The sequence below is a fragment of the Nicotiana tabacum genome, chromosome 15 (genome assembly GCF_000715075.1).
Source record: "Nicotiana tabacum cultivar K326 chromosome 15, ASM71507v2, whole genome shotgun sequence".
NCBI classification, from domain to species: Eukaryota; Viridiplantae; Streptophyta; class Magnoliopsida; order Solanales; family Solanaceae; genus Nicotiana; species Nicotiana tabacum.
The window spans coordinates 36,271,213-36,290,239 of NC_134094.1; the positions used below are offsets into that span (position 1 = coordinate 36,271,213).

Genomic DNA, 19,027 nt, shown 5'->3' on the forward strand with positions numbered 1-19,027 from the left:
CTGTTAATAACTCAACGTGAGTTAGGCTTATCTAGTCTTAGAGACTATGTGCCATCACAACTCCTAAGGAGGGATTTTGGGTCGTGACACTTGAGCTGCTTGCAAGTTATCTACATGAGCTTCTCGCAACCTGCTTGCTTAATAAGATGTCACGACCCAAAATCCATAAAGGTCGTGATGGCGCCAGACACCACTATCAGGCAAGTGAACAATAAGTACTTAAATGGGTTCTCATTTTTGTTACTGTTGAAATCATATTTTTCTTCAATTTAAATCGTAAAAGATGAAGCTTACAAAATAAATAATAATATCTTTAAAAATTCCAATATAGCACAACTCATAATCATCCTAAAATCCGGTGTCACAAGTGCATGAGCATCAACTAGGAAGATAAAATAAAATACAATAACTGTCTGGGATACAAATTTGGACAGAAAAAAAAATACAATACTCTGAGGGAGACTCTGTTGGTTGCGGATCGTCGTAAAGAATGTATCTCACCTAAGTCCCTGCCATAATCACGCCTCAGCGCCTACAAGGCCACTAAACATATGTGTACTTGCACAAAAATGTACAGAAAGTGTAGCATGAGTACGTAAATTAACACGTACCCAGTAAGCATCCCGCCTAACCCCGAAGAAGTAGTGACGAGGGGTCGACTTCGACACTTACTAGTGGTCCAATAATATCAGGTACAATAAAGAAGTGAATAAATATGAGACAAAGTAAATATATGAAACAAACAAGTATAAAATATGTGGTACAATTTTCCTCTTTACAATTTACTCAAGCTTTCAACTAGCAAGTTCCCTCCATAACCGGAGCATATATATAGATATAGTGGATTTCATCAAAGAAGTTGTCATAATCCAAATCAGGGAAAAAAACTCAGATACACCAGCTTCTTGCCAAATGTTACGCATGATTCCCTCAGATACATTGGCTTCTTAACAAATAATTAGTAGTGTATAGCAAGAAATAACAATTCCTCTCCAAGATAATGTCACAGCTGGCAACTTTCATTCTAGGACAAATAATAAAATTCAATTCATAGAAAAATACTGAGTAGAGCATGCGCAAGTAGTGCCGAGGTCGTACGGCCCGATACAATATAAAAGTAAATTGTGCACTGCCGAGGGTCGAACAACGTGAATCATAGATGCATCTATTACCCTGCTCGCGAATCAACCATGCGACGCGGTCAAATGTAATTAAACACACCAACAAGCAGAAGAGTGGTAGAAGGAAATACCCCGCTCGAGAATCATACGGGCGACGTGGTCAAAAATAAATTTAAGGAATCTCCCCGCTCGCGGATCATACTTGCGACGCAATCAAATATAAATTTAACATTTAAAATCATATCTCTTTCTTGATTCTTTTCAAAATAAGGGAAATTCAGCTTGTAGCTTTTTAAGGAAATTACCCCGCTCGCGAAATATACATGCGGCGTGGTTACATAGATTTCTTAAGCTATTATAGCATTACTCAATCCTTTTCGAAATTTCGAAGTTCAAATGAAACCTTTTAAATCTTAAGTTCTTCAATTTCAAATTCTTTCAAAACATTTAATAAGCAAACTCAATCTCGTTCCCTCTCAAGGCAGACAATAAATATAAATCAATAACAATATCAATATGGAATGATGTGAGCCTAAAACTACACGGACATAGGCATAGCTAGTAACTACGTATGGGCTCTCGTCACCTCGTGCGTATGTAGCCCCCACAAATAGAAGCACACAATAATTTAGTTCACCTATGGGGTTAATTCCCTCTTACAAGGTTAGAAAGGAGACTTACCTCGCTCCGAAATTTCATAACCAGCTCCAAAGCCTCCCTAACACTTCAAATTGATGCTTGTCGCTCCAAAACTAATCCAATAAGTTGCAATTCAATCAAAATATACTCTAATATTCATAATTAATCAATTTATAACAAATTCTAACTCCGCTCGAGGAATCGATAAAGCAACCCTCGGGCACACGTGCCCGGATTCCGAGAATTTTCAAAGATAACCATTACCCATAGCCTCACGAACTCAAATATATAGTTTATTCTCTATTTCATGCCCAAATTCATGATCAAAATCCAAGAAAATCAATTTTTAGGTTTCCTACCAAAACTCCACAATTTCTACAAATGTCCATGTCTAAATCCATATATAAACCATACATTTAACTTGCAATAGGTGTGAATCACTTACCTTGATATAGATGATGAAGATGGAGCTCCAAAATCTCCCCAAGACCGGCTCCCATGGACAAAATGAAGTGAATATGGCCAAAAATCTTGTTTAAAAACATCTCGCAGCCCAGTCCAACTCCTTCTTCGCTAACGTGGCAACCCCTTCGCGTTCGTGAAGCTCAGCCAACTCAGGCCCAGAAAACCTCCTTCGCGTTCGTGTTCCTCACGACGTGTTCGCGAAGATTTCCGCTCTCACTGCTTCGCGTTCGCATACCCAGCCTCGCATTTGCGTAGACCAAATATCCTCAGGTCCAGTACTCATTTCCTTCTACGCGTTCGCGACTCCCCACTCGCGTTCGCGTAGGTTCCTCAAGTTCTTTACCGGGTTCGCGTCTCAGCATTTGCGTTCGCGAAGTCCAATCTCAACAGCCCCACAATTTTCCTTGTCGCGAATGTGGGACTTCCTTCGTGTTCGCGAAAAAGGACACCAGACACTAGTAACAGTAGTTCCCAAGCAGCTTCAAATGATCTGAAACCACCCCGAAACACAGCCGAGGCCCCCGGGACCCCGTCCAATCAAACCAACCAGTCCCATAACATAACACAAACTTGCTCGAGACCTCAAATCACATCAAACAACATCGAAATCATGAATCGCACCCCAATTCAAACTTAATGAACTTTGAAACTTTAACTTCTACAATCGATCCCGAAACCTATCAAATCACGTCCGATTGTCCTCAAATTTTGCACACAAGTCACATTTGACATTACGGACCTACTCCAACTTCTGGAATCGGATTCCGACCCTGATATCAAAAAGTCCACTTCCGGTCAAACTTCTCAAAAACCTTCAAATTTCTAGCTTTAGCCAAATGACTCCAAAATGACTTACGGACCTCCGAATCCACTTTCAGACGTGCTCCCAATACCAGAATCGCCATACGGAGCTATTCCCAAACACGGAATCCCAAACGGGCATTGATAACATTAAAATGCACTTGAACCCAAATTTATGAAATTCTTCCAAAATGCCAACTTCCACAATAGGCGTCGAAACGCTCCCGGATCATCCAAAATTCGGTCCGATCATACGCCCAAGTCTGAATTCATCATACGAACCTGCTAGATCCTTCAAATCCCGATTCCGAGATCATTTACTCAAAAATCCAACCTTAGTTAATTTTTCTAACTTAAAGCTTGCGAAATGAGAATTTTCTTTTCAAATCAACTCTAAACTTCCGAAATTTCAATTCCGATCACGCATACCAGTCATAATACCTGAAGTGAAGTTGCTCATGGCCTCAAACTGCTGAACGACGAGCTAGAGCTCAAAACGACTGGTCGGGTCGTTACATAAGAAGTTGTTGCAAGTCATTTTATTGAGTTGCTTACAACCTATCTGCATCAGCCAGCTTCTTATAGATAAACTTCAACGGAATGCTAAATGGATAATCTTTTTTCTGTAACATATTATTAAATGAATAAGCTTCTTCAGAAATATTATCTACAATGGAGTATTAAATAGACATCCATAATATAATATTTTCAAAACATCAAACACATAATGGAAGAGACTCTACTTATAAGGTGAAGGTAAATACTAGCTTAAGGATAAAGTGCTTAAAAAGGGCAAAAAGGAAAGACGGCCCCTTGCAAAAAAGAAATCAGTAATTTTGGGTTAAAAGAAATTGAAAATCTAGATGGCAAACTGAAAAAAGTCCCAATACTCCTTTGGATAGGAATATCAACCAATTAATATCGTCAATAAAAAAAAATTAACAGTAAAACAGATTTTGCAACTTGGTAACATCAAAAAGAAACTCAACTTAGTAATGCATAAGCATAAAGCTAAACCACATCTTATATCATTAATGTGTCTGTTTAATTGGTACAACACAAAGATCAAATGATTTTCATACATTAAGAAATATTTAAGCTTTGTTCCAGCATAAACAACAAGCTGTACATCAACCTGCAGAAGAATGGACAGAATACAGGAGTAAAATGAAAATGCACGACGACTCACAATTGCCGTTTACCATCGCCAGTTCTTACAGGCAAGTCCTAGAATGCTGGATAAGTTCCCTACTTCTATACAATTGACAAGAGAAATGATACAAGAAATTGGAACATAAATTTGCAAGAGATGGAGGCAGGAGTTTATTCCTTGATCACACACACCATCATTTATACTACCACACTACCTTCAGGCTTCTTGTATCTGGAAACCAGCTTCCCGAAACTCAACATTTTGTTCAATGCACCAATATAAGCTCGGACACTAGAGATAACAACGTCCATATCAGCTCCAGTTCCACTGGCAGAAGTGAGAAGACAAGAACATTCCACGTCAAAAAGAAAAACTGATGAATTTATTCCGGTAAGCGCGCAAGTCGCCTAGAAAGATGATATTCATGTATCAACATACATGCTGGACACATGCATAGGTAGGACATGAATTGATATACGGTCAAGCATGTAATTACTTTGTTGAGCATTTGACTCTCCTGTTTGTTGGACACACCGGGACTAGAGTTTCTTAGAGTCAGTCAACCGACAAAAGAGGAGTAGAAAGAACACTCAGGTTGACAGTTGGACGCAAGCAGTGTTCGAAAGGTCCCTAATGCAGTTGTACATGAATGAGGGTTGCAGTAGCATAAAAAAAAAATGTGATGTCAATTTCGGATTCTGCTTAAAGTATAAATTATATTAGTTTATATTGTTTGACATTTAGCTACTGAGATTCATAACCTGAGATATATTTATATTATATAAATGTCTGACAGATACCGAATTTTGTTACCTTTCAGATTTTGTATATAATTTTCTATTCTTATGTTGGCCCTAGATTTATAGCATTGGCTACATTTCACTTCCAAACTGTGTCATACTTTGGAAAATGTTCCATTAAAACACTTATCTCTGACTCGCTGTCATGTCCATGTTCCCCTATTCTACATGAAAGAACTGAAAGGGATAAAGGCAAACAATATTTCAAGTAAATTTCACACCTAAATGTACGGTGAAGAGTCGGTCCAATTGAACCATTGGTTATAGCATGGTCATCCTCCCCGCGGATTAACACTCTGGTTGAGGCTATGGCATCTATACCTTCTGTGACTGCATTCATGGAATACTCGAGGAGTGTTATAGGTACCTGCATGATGAGGAACAGCATATTGATGCAGTTGGCGAACATTATAAAGTACAGCATAAAAGGCAAAGTTTCACAACTAAAAGTGCATTTTTTTTCACATAAGTACCGAATTGCAGGATTCTGGCTTGAAATGCATGTCTAACATAGTTTTCTTTTCCACTAACTATGACAACTTTTAGGCTTCTACGAAGACGAATTACCCTTTCCATGAAAAACAAGTCTAATAATTAATCCACCGACCAGGATGCTTGTAATGAAAATGAAACAGAGCTCAGCTAATATGTCTATCAACAAGAACAATCCTACTTCAAATGCTTGTCCAACAAAAACTCAAACCTGACGCATTAACAAGCCAGGGAGGCCATGCAATTATTATCGGTGTGGTCTTTGAATATGACTCGGCCTTACGGAGGCTTTTACCAAACAAAGCAACTGCAAAATTGGATAATATTCCTATAAAGCTGCTAGCAATAAATTCTCTGTCCTACTAGGGTGACAAGCTACACTATTATGAGAGTTTCAGTTCCATTTTAAACCTTTACAATGAGGTCAACTGCCTTATAAGCTGCATCAACTGGTCCGGTTCCAACAGAACAAGCAACATGATCTTGACCATCACTGTCAATAAGCTTAACAGTTGCTGTAGAGAGGCCAAGACTTCCACAGGTAATCTGTACATTGAGCGGTGAATCATTGGAATCAGCTGAACTATTCTTTTTAATCCAGAACTAAGAAATCAAAAAAGACCAGCAAAAACAGAGGAAAAATTTCATGTACCTGTACATCTGCAAGTTGCCAAACAACTTGAGGCTGGAAAATTTCATCTGACATCAGTGCTATTATGTCATCATCTGTAATTTTCTGAAAGAGCAGTAGTAGGGAAGATCAACAAATAGACAAACATTTCCTCTGCTTCAGCTTGTATATTGCTTTCAGCCCAGATAACATTCATGAATGAACTGAAGAAACTATGGACAACACAAATTCTAGCGCCGGGTAATGAGAATATGAACCATTCAGTTACCTTTTTCTTCTCAGCCACCGACTTAAATCGCCAGAAGATGTCCTCCAGTTCTTTTCCCTCAATGTCATATCCAAGCTGGAGTAGGATTAAAACGATTGATCCCTATTTTTAAAATATACGGAATATGCAATTCATAGGGCATGTCACTTACCTCAAGCATTTTGGATTTCAATGCATGGCGTCCACTGCAAAAAGTTTTCAAAATGTTATCAATTTCCTAAAAGGAAGGATGTAGTTCAATGTGAATGTAGTAAATGAGAAATTACGAGGGCATGATGGAGAATGGTAAAGATTATAAAGATTTTGTAACGATAGTGACAAACATGAAATTCTAGCAAGAAAATCTCAACAAGATTTTAGCTCAACATAAAAGAGAGATACTAAATACTGAAATACTACTTTATAACAATGGAGGACGATTTACTGTCAAAAATAGTAACGTTATGGAGTTCATGGAGCACTATTTCAGTACTAAAAGAAATATTTGCGTGATAGCGACTAGACAAAAATAGTAAATGTAAAAGCAAAGTCTAACAGCATGGAGTTCATGGAGCTAGATTCCAGTACTAAAATATTTTTCCATATTACCGACTAAAAGGAAATGTGAAATGTAAAAGCAAAGTAAAGAGCATATATAATAAATATAGACGAAAGCAAAGAAATTGAATGATCTCTATGACAGTACAAAAATAATTATTGGCTGGAAAACAAGAGCATACCTGAGTTTCCCAAGGACAATACCGGCTTCATTAGCACGATTAAGCCCAATATCTTCAGGAGATATAATCTCATAGGTATCTTTGTGTTTTAACATTCCATCCTATAGCATATAAAAAGAGAAGTGAAAAGACAAAAGAGACTTAGATTATTATCGCTTCTTTTAGTTGAGAACTGTACGATTATCGAAAGTTAGAAAAACTAATCATCAGACAAGGAAAAAGACTGAGGGACCGATGGCTAACTTACTACCAATAATCAAAGAATAATAACAGAAATAATTTAAGTCCAAGATGAATCTGAAACAGTCAATCGAAAATATCATTGGATTGAGCTATAACGGACATGTTGAATATACATTGATAGATTAAGAGAGAAAATAACAGCAAATGTGCACCTTTAAGTGAAAAGGCCAAAAACTAAATGGAAAATCTCAGAGATGAAAGAGTGGTTGGATCTCTTTAAGTTAAGCACTTTGTGTTGAGAGCTAAAAGATATCTTAAGCCCTTTGATTCTGCCGTACAGCAGCAGCTACGCCTCGTCATCCACGACTCTAATCCAGGTTCTAGCTCTCGAGAGTTGGTACCTCCTGTTCACCTATCGCTTTCTACCTTCATTCCTTGTTAATTTCATTGCCATAGTCTTAGCACAATACCTGCTTGCTTCTCTGTACTATTAGTGCCTTTAAGTTTGTATTTATTCAATTATTTTAGGCTCATTGCTTGATTATAGTGCTACTTTTGTTTATCCGTTAGCGATAGTTTACCCTTTAGTGATTGCATAGTTAACCCTTGAGTATAGCGACTTTAGTGACAGATGGTAAAGTAAGGGCTTGTCCTCGGGTGGGGCGGGGGGCGGAGGGTAAGGGAGGTAACGGGGGCAAAGGAGCATCTACTATGAGGATTGGGGCCTGGAACATAGGTACTTTGACGGGAAAATCTATAGAGCTAGTGAAGATTCTCCAAAAGAGGAAGATCAACATAGCTTGTATCCAGGAGACTAGATGGGTGGGAACTAAGGCACGGGATGTAGACGGGTTAAAACTGTGGTACTCAAGAGGCTTGAGGGGCAAGAATGGGATAGGTATTTGGTTGATAGGGATCTCAAGGAGTAAGTGGTAGAGATTAGCAGTGTGAACGACTTGAGGGCTACTAAGCTAGTTGTTCATGGGGTTACCTTCAACGTTATTAGTGAATACGCACCTCAAGTGGAGTGGGCTTGGACGAGGAGGTCAAGAGGCACTTCTGGAAAGATTTGGACGAGGTAGTTCGAGCTATTCCGCACTCCGAAAAGCTACTCTTCGGAGGAGATTTTAATGGACACATAGGGATGACCTCTAGGGGATATGACGATGTACATGGCGGCTTCGATTTTGGAGATAGAAACAAAGGATGGACCTTGCTATTGGATTTCGCTAAAACTTTTGATTTGGTTATAGCTAATTCGAGTTATCCAGAAAAGGAGGAGCACTTGGTCACCTTCCAGAGTATAATGGCCAAGACCCAGATTGATTACCTTCTTCTCAGGAAGGGTGACAGAAATTTATACACGGATTGTAAAATTATCCCGAATGAGAATCTCATGACCCAACATAGGCTCTTGGTGATGGACTTGATGATTAAGAGAGATAGGAAGAAGAGGGTTGTGTATTGTAAACCTAAGATCAAGTGGGGAACCTTGACTAAGGATAGATCTCAAGAGTTGGGAGAGAAGATGAGGGCTACGGGAGCCTAGACGAGTAGTGGGATTGCGAGTAGTATATGGACAAGGACAACAAACTGCTTCCTAGAGAGGTGTTAGGAGTTTTGAAGAGCTACTCTAATGGACAAGAGGGGACTGGTGGTGGAATAGAGAGGTCCAAGGGAAAGTGGAAACCAAGAAGGCGGCATATTTGAAGTTGGTGGCAAGCAAAGACGAGCAGGAGAAGAGAACAAATAAAAAGTGGTATGAGACGACCAATAAGGAGGCGAAGCTGGTGGTTACGGCGGTGAAGACGATGGCATTCAGATGATTATATGAAGAACTTGGGGCCAAAAGTGGGGAGAAGAAGCGGTATAGGCTAGATTGACGAGGATATTACACACCGTATTGAAGCAGGATGGATCAAATGGAGGCTTGTTTCTGGTGTCTTGTATGATAAGAATGTGCCATCTATAATTAAAGGTAAGTTCTACAGAGTAGTGGTTAGACCAATTATGTTATATGGGGTGGAGTGTTGGCCAATTAAGAACTCTCATGTCCAGAAAATGAAAGTAACGGAAATGAGGATGCTGAGGTGGATGTGTGGGCTTGGAAGATAGGGTCAGAAACGAAGATATTCGGGAAAAGATATGGGGTGGCCCTCGTGGAGGATAAGATACGAGAAGTGAGGCTGAGATGGTTCGGGCATGTGATGAGGAGATGCATTGACGCCCAAGTGAGGAGGTGTGAGAGGTTGAATATGGTGGGTATAAGTGAGATAAACCAGGTACCATTTTCTGAAGTTTTGACAAACTAGGATGTCCCAACCGTTTATGTAATAAACCTGGTTAATCAGTAACAGGACAAGTTGTTAAAGGAAGATAAGATGTGAGTCCATGTGATTTTGCAAGGATAAGGTAATAAAGTATATCTAATTCACGTCCGGTACCAATGATCCGCCACGTACTACGTTCCTGTATAAAAACAAGGTCATCAAGAAATAAAACAGAGCAGTTAAGTGATTTGGCTAAGCGACTAATGGCTATGAGATTAAAAGGAATACTAGGAACATAAAGAACTGAATCTAAAGGTAATGAAGGAAGTGGACTTGCTTGACCTATTCCAGTTGCCACGGTTTGAGACCCGTTGGCCATCATGACTGTTGGAAGAGACTGAGAACATGAAATAGTAGTGAAAAGAGATTTATTACCAAAAATGTGATCAGATGCACCTGAATCAATGACCCAAGACCCGGAGGTTGAAGATTGGGAGACACAAGTCACGCTACTACCTATTTGAACAACGGAAGTTATCTCTGAAGATGTCTGTTTACATGCTTTGTATTGAAGGAACTCAATATAATCTGATAAAGAAACCATCTGGATTGGATTCAATGCATTACATCCAACGGATTGTGAGTCAAAGGCTTCTGATACGAATGACATTATCATTTTCACGCCGGAAAAATCAGAAACCCTTTTGAAATTACTATTCACACCAGAAAAAATAAGAATTTTTGGAAATCACTGTTCACGCCAGAAAAATATAAAAGTGGTCGGAATTTGGTTTAAATTGGATGAATAGGCTCGGAATTGCAAGGCGATCATACTGTCCAACAGAAGGTTTTTCAAATTCTGGCCGGAATAGACCTCGCGCGCCGGCGCGTGGGACAAATGTGCCGTCGGAGGCAGATCTTCGACAGGCGCGTGGGGCCGCGTGAGTGGGTTTTTTCAGGAGAATCTTTTTTGGGTTTGGTCGCCTCTCTCTTGGGAACCTTGTGGCGGTGTTGGATTTCGCACAACAATGATAATTAGTGACTTTGACGCAAACAGTAACTTAATGACTGAGTTCTTTCTTCCCGGATGTCGCTGGAATGACGCACAACGATCTTTTCTCACCGATGCTTTGATACCATGTGAGAATGCACGAGAGAAAAATCTATCATTGATATTCTTTTAATTATAATACAATGAGCCCTATTTATACAATATATATCATACTCCTATTCTATGTGAGACTAGGACTAATTCATATTATTTACATAACTATCTAACAGACTCCACTTGTGGGATTCCACTGGATTTGTTTGTTGTTTGTTGTTGTTGTTTTTTACCATATTTGAATTTTACTTTCTCTTGAAGAAAGGACAAAGCATTTACCATAATTGGTTTTACTTTATTCAAAGGAAAATATAAATCTTCTGTATTTGGCTAATCATTTTCTTGGAGAAAAGGTTTTGGATCTCTATAAGCTGAAAATCCTTCCTTCTCATTTTAACGACATTCACAATATAGTCATAAGAGAATCTTGTTTAGGGAAGAAGTATTCTCTCGATATTTTTTGTATTTTCTTTTATATTAGTGAATTGCTCATATGTAGGTCAATTGATCAAACCACGTTAAATTATTCTTTTTGTCATCTGATTTATTGTCGTTCGAGGCTTACTTTGTTAGCTTCCCAGTGATACTAGATTATTTCAATTCCAACAAGCACCATGTCTCTTTTACTGTTTTGCCAACACCTGCCTCTTTTCATTGTTGTGCCTCTTTTCCTACCGTTGTGCCTCTTTGCCTATTTTCCTGCAGTTGTTCCTGCAACAGAGCCTTTCCGATGACCATTTTGGTGGCACCTTCCTCTGTTTGACCATTGTTCCAGAATTAACTTTCCCGTGAGATTCAGGGCACACATGCCTCCCTCTCTTCTTCTCTTTAGATAAATTTGGTGCACAGCCAGCTTGCGCGCACCTCGATTATTCTCTCGGTCATCTGTCATCTCCCACCAACACAGGTAAATCATAGCATAAGCTCATGGCATGTATTGTTTGCTTTGACCCAACAGAACTCACAAATTTGTCCTTAGGGCTACGCCACTTTCGTGACGCACGTACCATGTGAACTTCTACTCTCTCTAATATAGTACTTCACTTTTCCCTCCCTTTTCGATATAGAATTTGCCTAAGGCATCACATGCAACCCTTATTCGTAAGCTTGCCATCCTAGAAACCCGTCAGTCCTTCACCTCGACCTGCCGAAGCCTGTTAGCCATTTAAGTTCTCATCACTCTACCACACATGCCTCTTTCTAGCCAATTTTCTGGAAACAATTTCCGATGATATTCTGGGGACCAACGCCTTTCCCATGCGAGATTCAATAATTCTTCAATGGTTTTCGGCAAGTCTTTCTAGCGATTATTTACTATTTTTTTTTAAAGAAAACTCAAGTTGGTTTATCTAGCTTGAATTTGAGGGGACTTGAATGTTAAATAATGTTAGAATGTTAAATTTCGAAATATAAGAAGAGATAAGTTCTTAAATTTAACATTTCCCATATTGAACAAATATAGTAAATCAGTATGTCTTGTATTTCATAAAATGATCAAGTTTCCAACATATCTCCTCCTTTTCTCTAATTTCTCACAGTTTCGTCAAGCTTTTCAGCAAGTTTTGGTTGTTGATGAATTCCCAAAAAAAACTAGTGATCTCTTTCCCTTCTTTTCTTCTCTTCTGAACCTTTTAACTTCTAGGCATCAACTTAATGTTAGATACATAGACAACCTGAATTACTCTTAAAACAGCCCCATACATCATTATTTTGAGCTAGCACCCTAAACCAAACCACTTCTGGAACCTATCATGCTGGTGATACAGTTTAATTGATAGTATACAATCCATTTTGTTTTCTTTTTCTATAGATAATTTTATTTCATCAAACTTACATAAAATATATAAACGTATTTAAGTTTCAAGGAACATTGAATCAAGTGTCCACTGTCTCAAAAGGAGGCAGTAAAACACAATAAACTAGTAGACTAACGAATGGATCTATCAACTTAAATAGCTGAATGTTATGTTCAACCTTAGCAATATGAAGGAAATATTACAAAATTAAGTCTAGGTGCATCCATGCTATAATTAGAGAAAATAACACAAACCTGATGGATGCCACTTTCATGAGCAAATGCATTAGCTCCAACAATGGCCTTATGTGGCTGCACTTGAAGCCCAGTGTACTCCTCTACCTGCATAGCTAGATGTCAGCAATAAAACACACAGAAAACACGGTTTAACGGGTAAAGGTCTCTAGAGGATTAGGATGAAACTAGGGGTATGATACCATTTTGCTCGTCGGGACAATGTGTTGACTATTAATCCCCGTGTAGAGGCCACCTAATACTTGCTCTCCGCGACATTTTAAGGCCATTACAACCTATTTCATTACAGGAAAAAGGTAAAAAGTTAAAACGAAATAAGGAAAGCACAAGAAAACCCTTCGGGGTTGCCCAGTTGGTTTGGAGAGTGGTCATCCATATGGATGGCCTGGGATCGAATCCCCCCTCAATGCCTTCTGGGTTGAGCCTGTCGCACAGGGCTTGCCTAGTGCGGTTTACATCCCCTGTGTGGTTTGCAGGCTATTACACAGGGGAGGTTTACCCAGTACACACAAAGTGCTCACCCGAAAGGCAGAGATTATGGCGGCTGCAGATTTTCCCTCTTACCAAAAAAAAAAAAAAAAAAAAAACACAAGAATATGACCAAACAGAAAAATGTACCAAAGAGATAAAAGAATTCCTATACAAGTCAGTTGTTTGTCAATTTTCAACTGTCACATAAAATATTCCAGTATTGGTTGCAAGTTTGCACTATTCAAGTCATATGATTTGTCTTCAGTAAAACAAATAAAGAAAAGTAGCTGGTCCGTCATATGTCACGAAAGACCTACGAATCCTTGGAATTAATGAAGACTTGGCTAAAAATAGGACACAATAGAAGAAGATGATCTATATAGGTGATATCTACTAGCTGGGAATAGGTTTTAAACTTGTTAGAGAACTTCTAATATGATTTTTCACTTTTATTTTATTTTATTTTGTATGATGATGACATGAGTTGAGCTTAAATGAAGGAATGAGGATTCATATAGCCGACTACAACTTGTTTGGGATTGAAGCATAGTTGTTGTAGCTAGTCAGTCATATACATAAGCAAATATTACACCAAATTCAGTATGAAACCAGTTGGAAGATGAACAAGCATTTACCAGGACGGGAAGAGTTGGGCAACAAACAGACACAAGTTGATCAGGGCTTAGATTTTACTGTGTGAACCCTTGTCACTACTTACATGTTCTATTTTGACATTGCTTGTCCTTTTTGGAATATTTATGTGAATTACTTGACATTAGATGGCAGATCACAGAGTACTAAAGCTTCATTAATCCTTTTTTCCAAGAGTTCAGAAAGGAAAAATTTAGAGCTGAAAAACATAGAAAGTGACATAATATTATTCGTAGCTAGGAGATACTCCAAAAAGGAAAGCCAAACATTTCAATTTGGAGCATAGGGAGTACCAACTTCAAGAAGAGGATATTAGATAAGCATTTTATCATTTTCATTTATCCAATGTTTTCTTTCTTTTTATCCTTTGGCTGCTGCACATCCATGCCTCATCAAATTTGCAGAGGGAAGGGAAAACATACAACTAAACGGTTTTAGCAATCTCAACAACAGCGAAAAATGTACTAAAGGAAACATGATCCTCCATATTTTCTGGAGCTTTGATGCAGAAACATGAAAACATATAAATGAAAACAGGCACCCTTTCTAGATATTTCATAATTTTATGAGCATGCTCATCTTTGTAAGTAGACAAACACATACTCCTTTGACACCATATCAAATGTCCTGATTTGACTGGAAATATATTCTAAAGCAAGAGTTTATGTTTATAAAGGAAAGAGGGACCAAATTTGAATATACAGCTAATTTAATTCGAACAATTACTACTATCAAGGTGATTGTATATCACCTTTTTAGACCCATGAAACCGAGAAAGTTATAATTAATAGTACAGGGAATAGAGCCTTTATTTCTTACAAAACTACAGATGTTTGTTGAACAGGTATAAAAAGGGGAAAAAAACTCCCTTGCCTCAAATTAAGTATCGACCCCCTTTTCTTTTCCTCATCAAAAAGAAAAGTATCCATCTTTCTTTCGTTTTTAGTTAATATAGGAACGTTATAAAACCAATTATATGGCAAAAAAGTTAGACGTATGTACTTGTTTTTACTCTTCTTCATCCAACTTTTTTTGTCATACAATTCTAACAAAGAAAATAATAATAACTTCCATAAATAAGCATTAAACCTAGTAACAATCCATCCCATGCTTTTCTGAAGTCTCTGAGTATCGTCATTAGTTCATTTATCACTTGCAAAGAAAATAATAATTTCCATAAATAAGCATTAAACAGTTACACTATTTCTACTCCTTTGTTATTGAGTGTGAAGGACTAGATTAAGACATCCTTTTAATTTGGAAAAGACTGGAAAGACTCATGATACCGTAGATAAAACATTTTGGGGACTCATTTTTGGTATTGCAGAAATGCATCAATGGAAATTCACAGCATATGCTGTATAATCTCATTAATTCCTTTTCTTACCACCCACTCCTGACCCCCTTCAGTTTGTGGGCCTCAAATCATGCAAGTAAGACCCTGAAGTTTCATTATACAAGACCCTCACCCACCTCCTCCAGAGAAGCATTTCCAGCTCTTTCACCAATGCCATTGATGGTCACTTCTACTTGTCTTGCCCCTGCACAAGCTCCCTGAAATTGAACATGCTTCAATTTTCATACAACTTAAGCTAGCATATAACCATTTGGCACAGGAGAATTGAGCACGTACAGCTAAAGTGTTGGCAGTAGAAAGTCCAAGATCATTCTGGCAGTGTGTAGAAATGATCACATTTTCAATTCCTGGGGTATTGGCTTTTATGTCAGCAATTAATTGTCCAAATTCAGTGGGCACAGTGTATCCAACAGTATCAGGTATGTTAAGGGTTGTTGCACCAGCTTTGATAACTTCTCCAAGGATATGGTAAAGGAACTCACGCTCAGACCTATAAACAGGAAACATAGACTCGGTCTAGAAGAGAAAGTTGGTCAATATATCCAAGCAAGAAGGATCAAGAAAGTGTTTCACTTTCCGCAATTTCAATACTATTAGGGGTTGTGTGGTTTGCAAACAAGTTATACTGGAATTACGAATGTGGGTTATAATACTGAGATTAAAGAGTACCCTCTCCGTCCCAAAAAGATTGATACATTTCGGTTAAATTTCTTTATTTTGACTGAGAATTCGGACATAGAATCTTTAAGCTTTTTGAAATAAAATTTACGTATTTGGAAACTACATAAAAAGTATTATAAGTCACGATAATTACTAATTTAAAATATTTAAAAGGCATATGAAAGAGTCACGGTCAAAAAACAACTCGTTTGACTCTTGAAATCTGAAATGTATAATTCATTTTGAGATGGAGGGCAGAATCAAATTATTTAATGGAAAAATATCTTTTTGGGTAGATGTTTGGTTCATTGGATTATAACCATGTGTTTGGTTTTATAATAGATAAACTTGCATAAATTTTTATTTTCAATTTTAACCTTGGTCTTCTTAAAGGAATTTCAAATTTGGAAGAGAGAGAGAGGGACATCTGTTATTTGGTTGTTTTGTCGCGGGATTAGATTGTTATCCCATATTGAATGTGGTCTCTAAATAATACCAAAGTTGTGGCATAACTTACTGCAAGATTGCTTATACCGAAAATAAAAATCCAACTAAACACGAGATTAAATAATCTCACACTTTATCCCGCGATTAGTATCTCTTATCTCATGAATCAAACGACCCATTAGTAAAGTAGTCTTCAAGCTTTTAGAAGTGAAAGCAATAGCAAATTCGGTTTTTAAAAGTTTTAAAAAAAATTATAATTGGTGGTATCTGAGTCAATTTGAGCAAAGCTCGATCATTTCAATACTTGTTGTCTCCCACTAATATAGACAAGGTAAAGCTCAAAACTTTTCTTTGAGATCAGAAAGAATCTTCAAAGTCCACACCACTCATTGGTACAAAAAGGCACATTAACATTGACAAGTAGTAATTATTATAAAGTTTTTCCACGAGACTAGAAAGCATTACTATATAGCAAAAATAATTAAATGCACTTTTCAATTTAAAGAGACTAGAGAATATTGCCTTTTCAATGTTTTAAGGGCCATATACCAACTATATTCTCACCATTTAAATAAATATCTAAACTCATCCAGGACAGTCCACCAAGCAATTAACTAATTACTCAAAAGAAGAATAACCCTGAACTTCGTGGATAGTAAGCTGAATACAATGAAACAACCAAAACAATACGTTCCACTCACTCCACATTTCCAAATTCACAAACTCTGTCCATAGCCTATACTTAGGTGGAGTGTTTCAGTTAATACTAAATTGAATCAGAAACTTTGATTCATGAAAATTGCAAAACCTTTTTTGCCCAAATTTAGAAAAAAAAAATTTAGTTTTTCAACCAAACACCACTAATAAAAGTTTAGTTGCAAAAAGAAGAAAAGAAAATGGAAAAATTATTCTTTAAAATTTTTGAAACAAACACCACATAATAGACATTTACATCATATCATAAAACAAAAATATCCAAATGCAATAATCATGCCCTGGGGCAGTGGGATCAGCAATATGAAGTGAAAATTCAAAAGCAGTGACTTATTAATGGTTCAGAAAACAGGGGTGCATTTGGTACAAGGGAAAATATTTTTCCAGTAGAAACTTTGTCTCACTATCCAACACTCTTTTTATAATTTAGAAATTATTTCAAATGGACTATAAAGAAAAACACAAGCAAAGAATATCTTTTTTTCCCTTTTAATAACAGGAAAATAGTTTTGGGAATTGGTTAACAGAAACTATGTTATTTTCTTAAAATATTTTCCTTCCTACCAAATACACACTAGATTGAAAATCATAGACCAAATGTGCATTACTTTCATCTGCATAAGTCTTCGTGGTGGACAGAATAAAGAAATGCACAGCAACCGGCCCCCACACAGCTATCCAAAAAAAAAAGGTTAATAAGGTCAATGAAAGTAAAAATGCAAACCTTCCAGCATCTTCAGGGCTAAATTCAACATCCTCACATCCCAAACTCCTCGCATAAGCAACCATACTCCGCGCTTTCTCCACTACTTCTTCTTTACTCATCTTCAACTTATACTTCATATGTATCTCACTCGTCGCTATAAACGTATGAACCCTAGGTCTCTTCGCACACTTCACAGCTTCCCACGCTTTATCAATATCCCTCTTATTGCACCTCGCTAATCCACAAATCACCGGCACATAATCACCGTCGCTATTATTACCAATTTCCTCTGCTATTAATCTCACAGCTTCAAAATCAGCTTCAGATGAAGCTGGAAACCCAGCTTCGATTATGTCAACTCCGAGTTTCGCTAATTTACGGGCAACATCTAATTTTTCTTTCGTAGTCATCGTAGCGCCCGGGGATTGCTCTCCATCGCGGAGAGTCGTGTCGAAAATGCGTACGTATTTGTGGTCGGAGATTTTACTCGGTATATATTCAGGTCGCTTTTGAATTGAGCACCGGATAACTGTATATGGGAAACAAGAGTGTGGTTTGATTGAAGGAAAGAAGTTAAAGATGGTGTGAAGAAGAGGATTTTTGGATTGGAAGGAGTTATTACAACTAAGAGAAGTTGCAGAGTTTGAACAGAGAGAAGACATTTTTTTTTTTGGGTAGAAAAGACAAGAGAGCAGAGATGTGCGCAAAGTTTGCAGAAAATGGAGTCAGCACAAAGAAGAAAAGTGGGTGTGAGCGGGGTTTTAGCGGTGGCCAATGGGAGAGAGAAAAAGTAAAAGATACTTCAAAAAGGAAAGTAGGATGACACGTAAGACAAGAAAAAAAAGAAATAAAATGTTAAATATGTTCCATTTTATGTAAAATGAGTAGTACTAGTATATTTTTGTAATGGCGAAATACAATCAAATAGACACTTCAATTAGAAGACACACTTATAACTAAGCACAGGTTTAACATATATGTTTTGCATGCTATTACAGAGTAGGTATTTATCCAGTGCGTATAGAATACTTATCAAAGAGTGCTCACCCGAATAACAGAGTTTACGGTAGAGGTGTGGATTTTCGTGGAGTTCCAAAAAAAAAAACATAGGTGTATATGGTCAATGGCATTATTAAAATATGTATCTCATGGTTATGGATAGTTTAAAGGGATATTAATGTATTTTGCCTTTTATATTTAAATTTTTAAATTTTTATTTTACTCTTAATAATATACTCTTATAGTCATATATACATCATGTCACATTTCATACCATAAGTTTTAAAAATATTATGTTGTTATGAAACATAGTGATATTCAGTGG

General features: G+C 37.5%; 1 protein-coding gene across 2 annotated transcripts; it reads right to left on the bottom strand.

Annotated features, from left to right (window-relative positions):
- Positions 1-4,032: 4,032 nt before the first annotated feature.
- On the bottom strand, positions 4,033-18,488 carry LOC107808199 (2-isopropylmalate synthase A). 2 transcript variants are annotated; one of them, XM_016632690.2, is made up of 12 exons: positions 17,722-18,488; positions 15,453-15,666; positions 15,293-15,373; positions 12,880-12,972; positions 12,698-12,784; positions 7,090-7,190; positions 6,522-6,555; positions 6,371-6,445; positions 6,124-6,207; positions 5,883-6,017; positions 5,201-5,346; positions 4,033-4,506 (listed from the first exon to the last, which is right to left on the bottom strand). In XM_016632690.2, exons 1-12 carry the CDS (start codon positions 18,363-18,365, stop codon positions 4,377-4,379), a joined length of 1,824 nt encoding a protein of 607 aa, XP_016488176.1. In that variant the 5' UTR covers positions 18,366-18,488; the 3' UTR covers positions 4,033-4,376. The 2 variants fall into 2 exon arrangements, with proteins under 2 accessions (XP_016488176.1, XP_016488177.1); XM_016632691.2 differs by having other exon boundaries at positions 4,449-4,586.
- Between the last annotated feature and the right edge of the window lie 539 nt (positions 18,489-19,027).

Bases quoted from the DNA above. Each gene is read 5' to 3' on its own strand.
- LOC107808199 (XM_016632690.2), bottom strand. From the start codon at position 18,365: ATGTCTTCTCTCTGTTCAAACTCTGCAACTTCTCTTAGTTGTAATAAC. The intron at 15,667-17,721 runs GTTTGCATTTTT...TCCTGTTTATAG, and splicing joins AGCCCTGAAGATGCTGGAAG to GTCTGAGCGTGAGTTCCTTT. The intron at 12,785-12,879 runs GTATCATACCCC...CTAGCTATGCAG, and splicing joins TTGTCCCGACGAGCAAAATG to GTAGAGGAGTACACTGGGCT.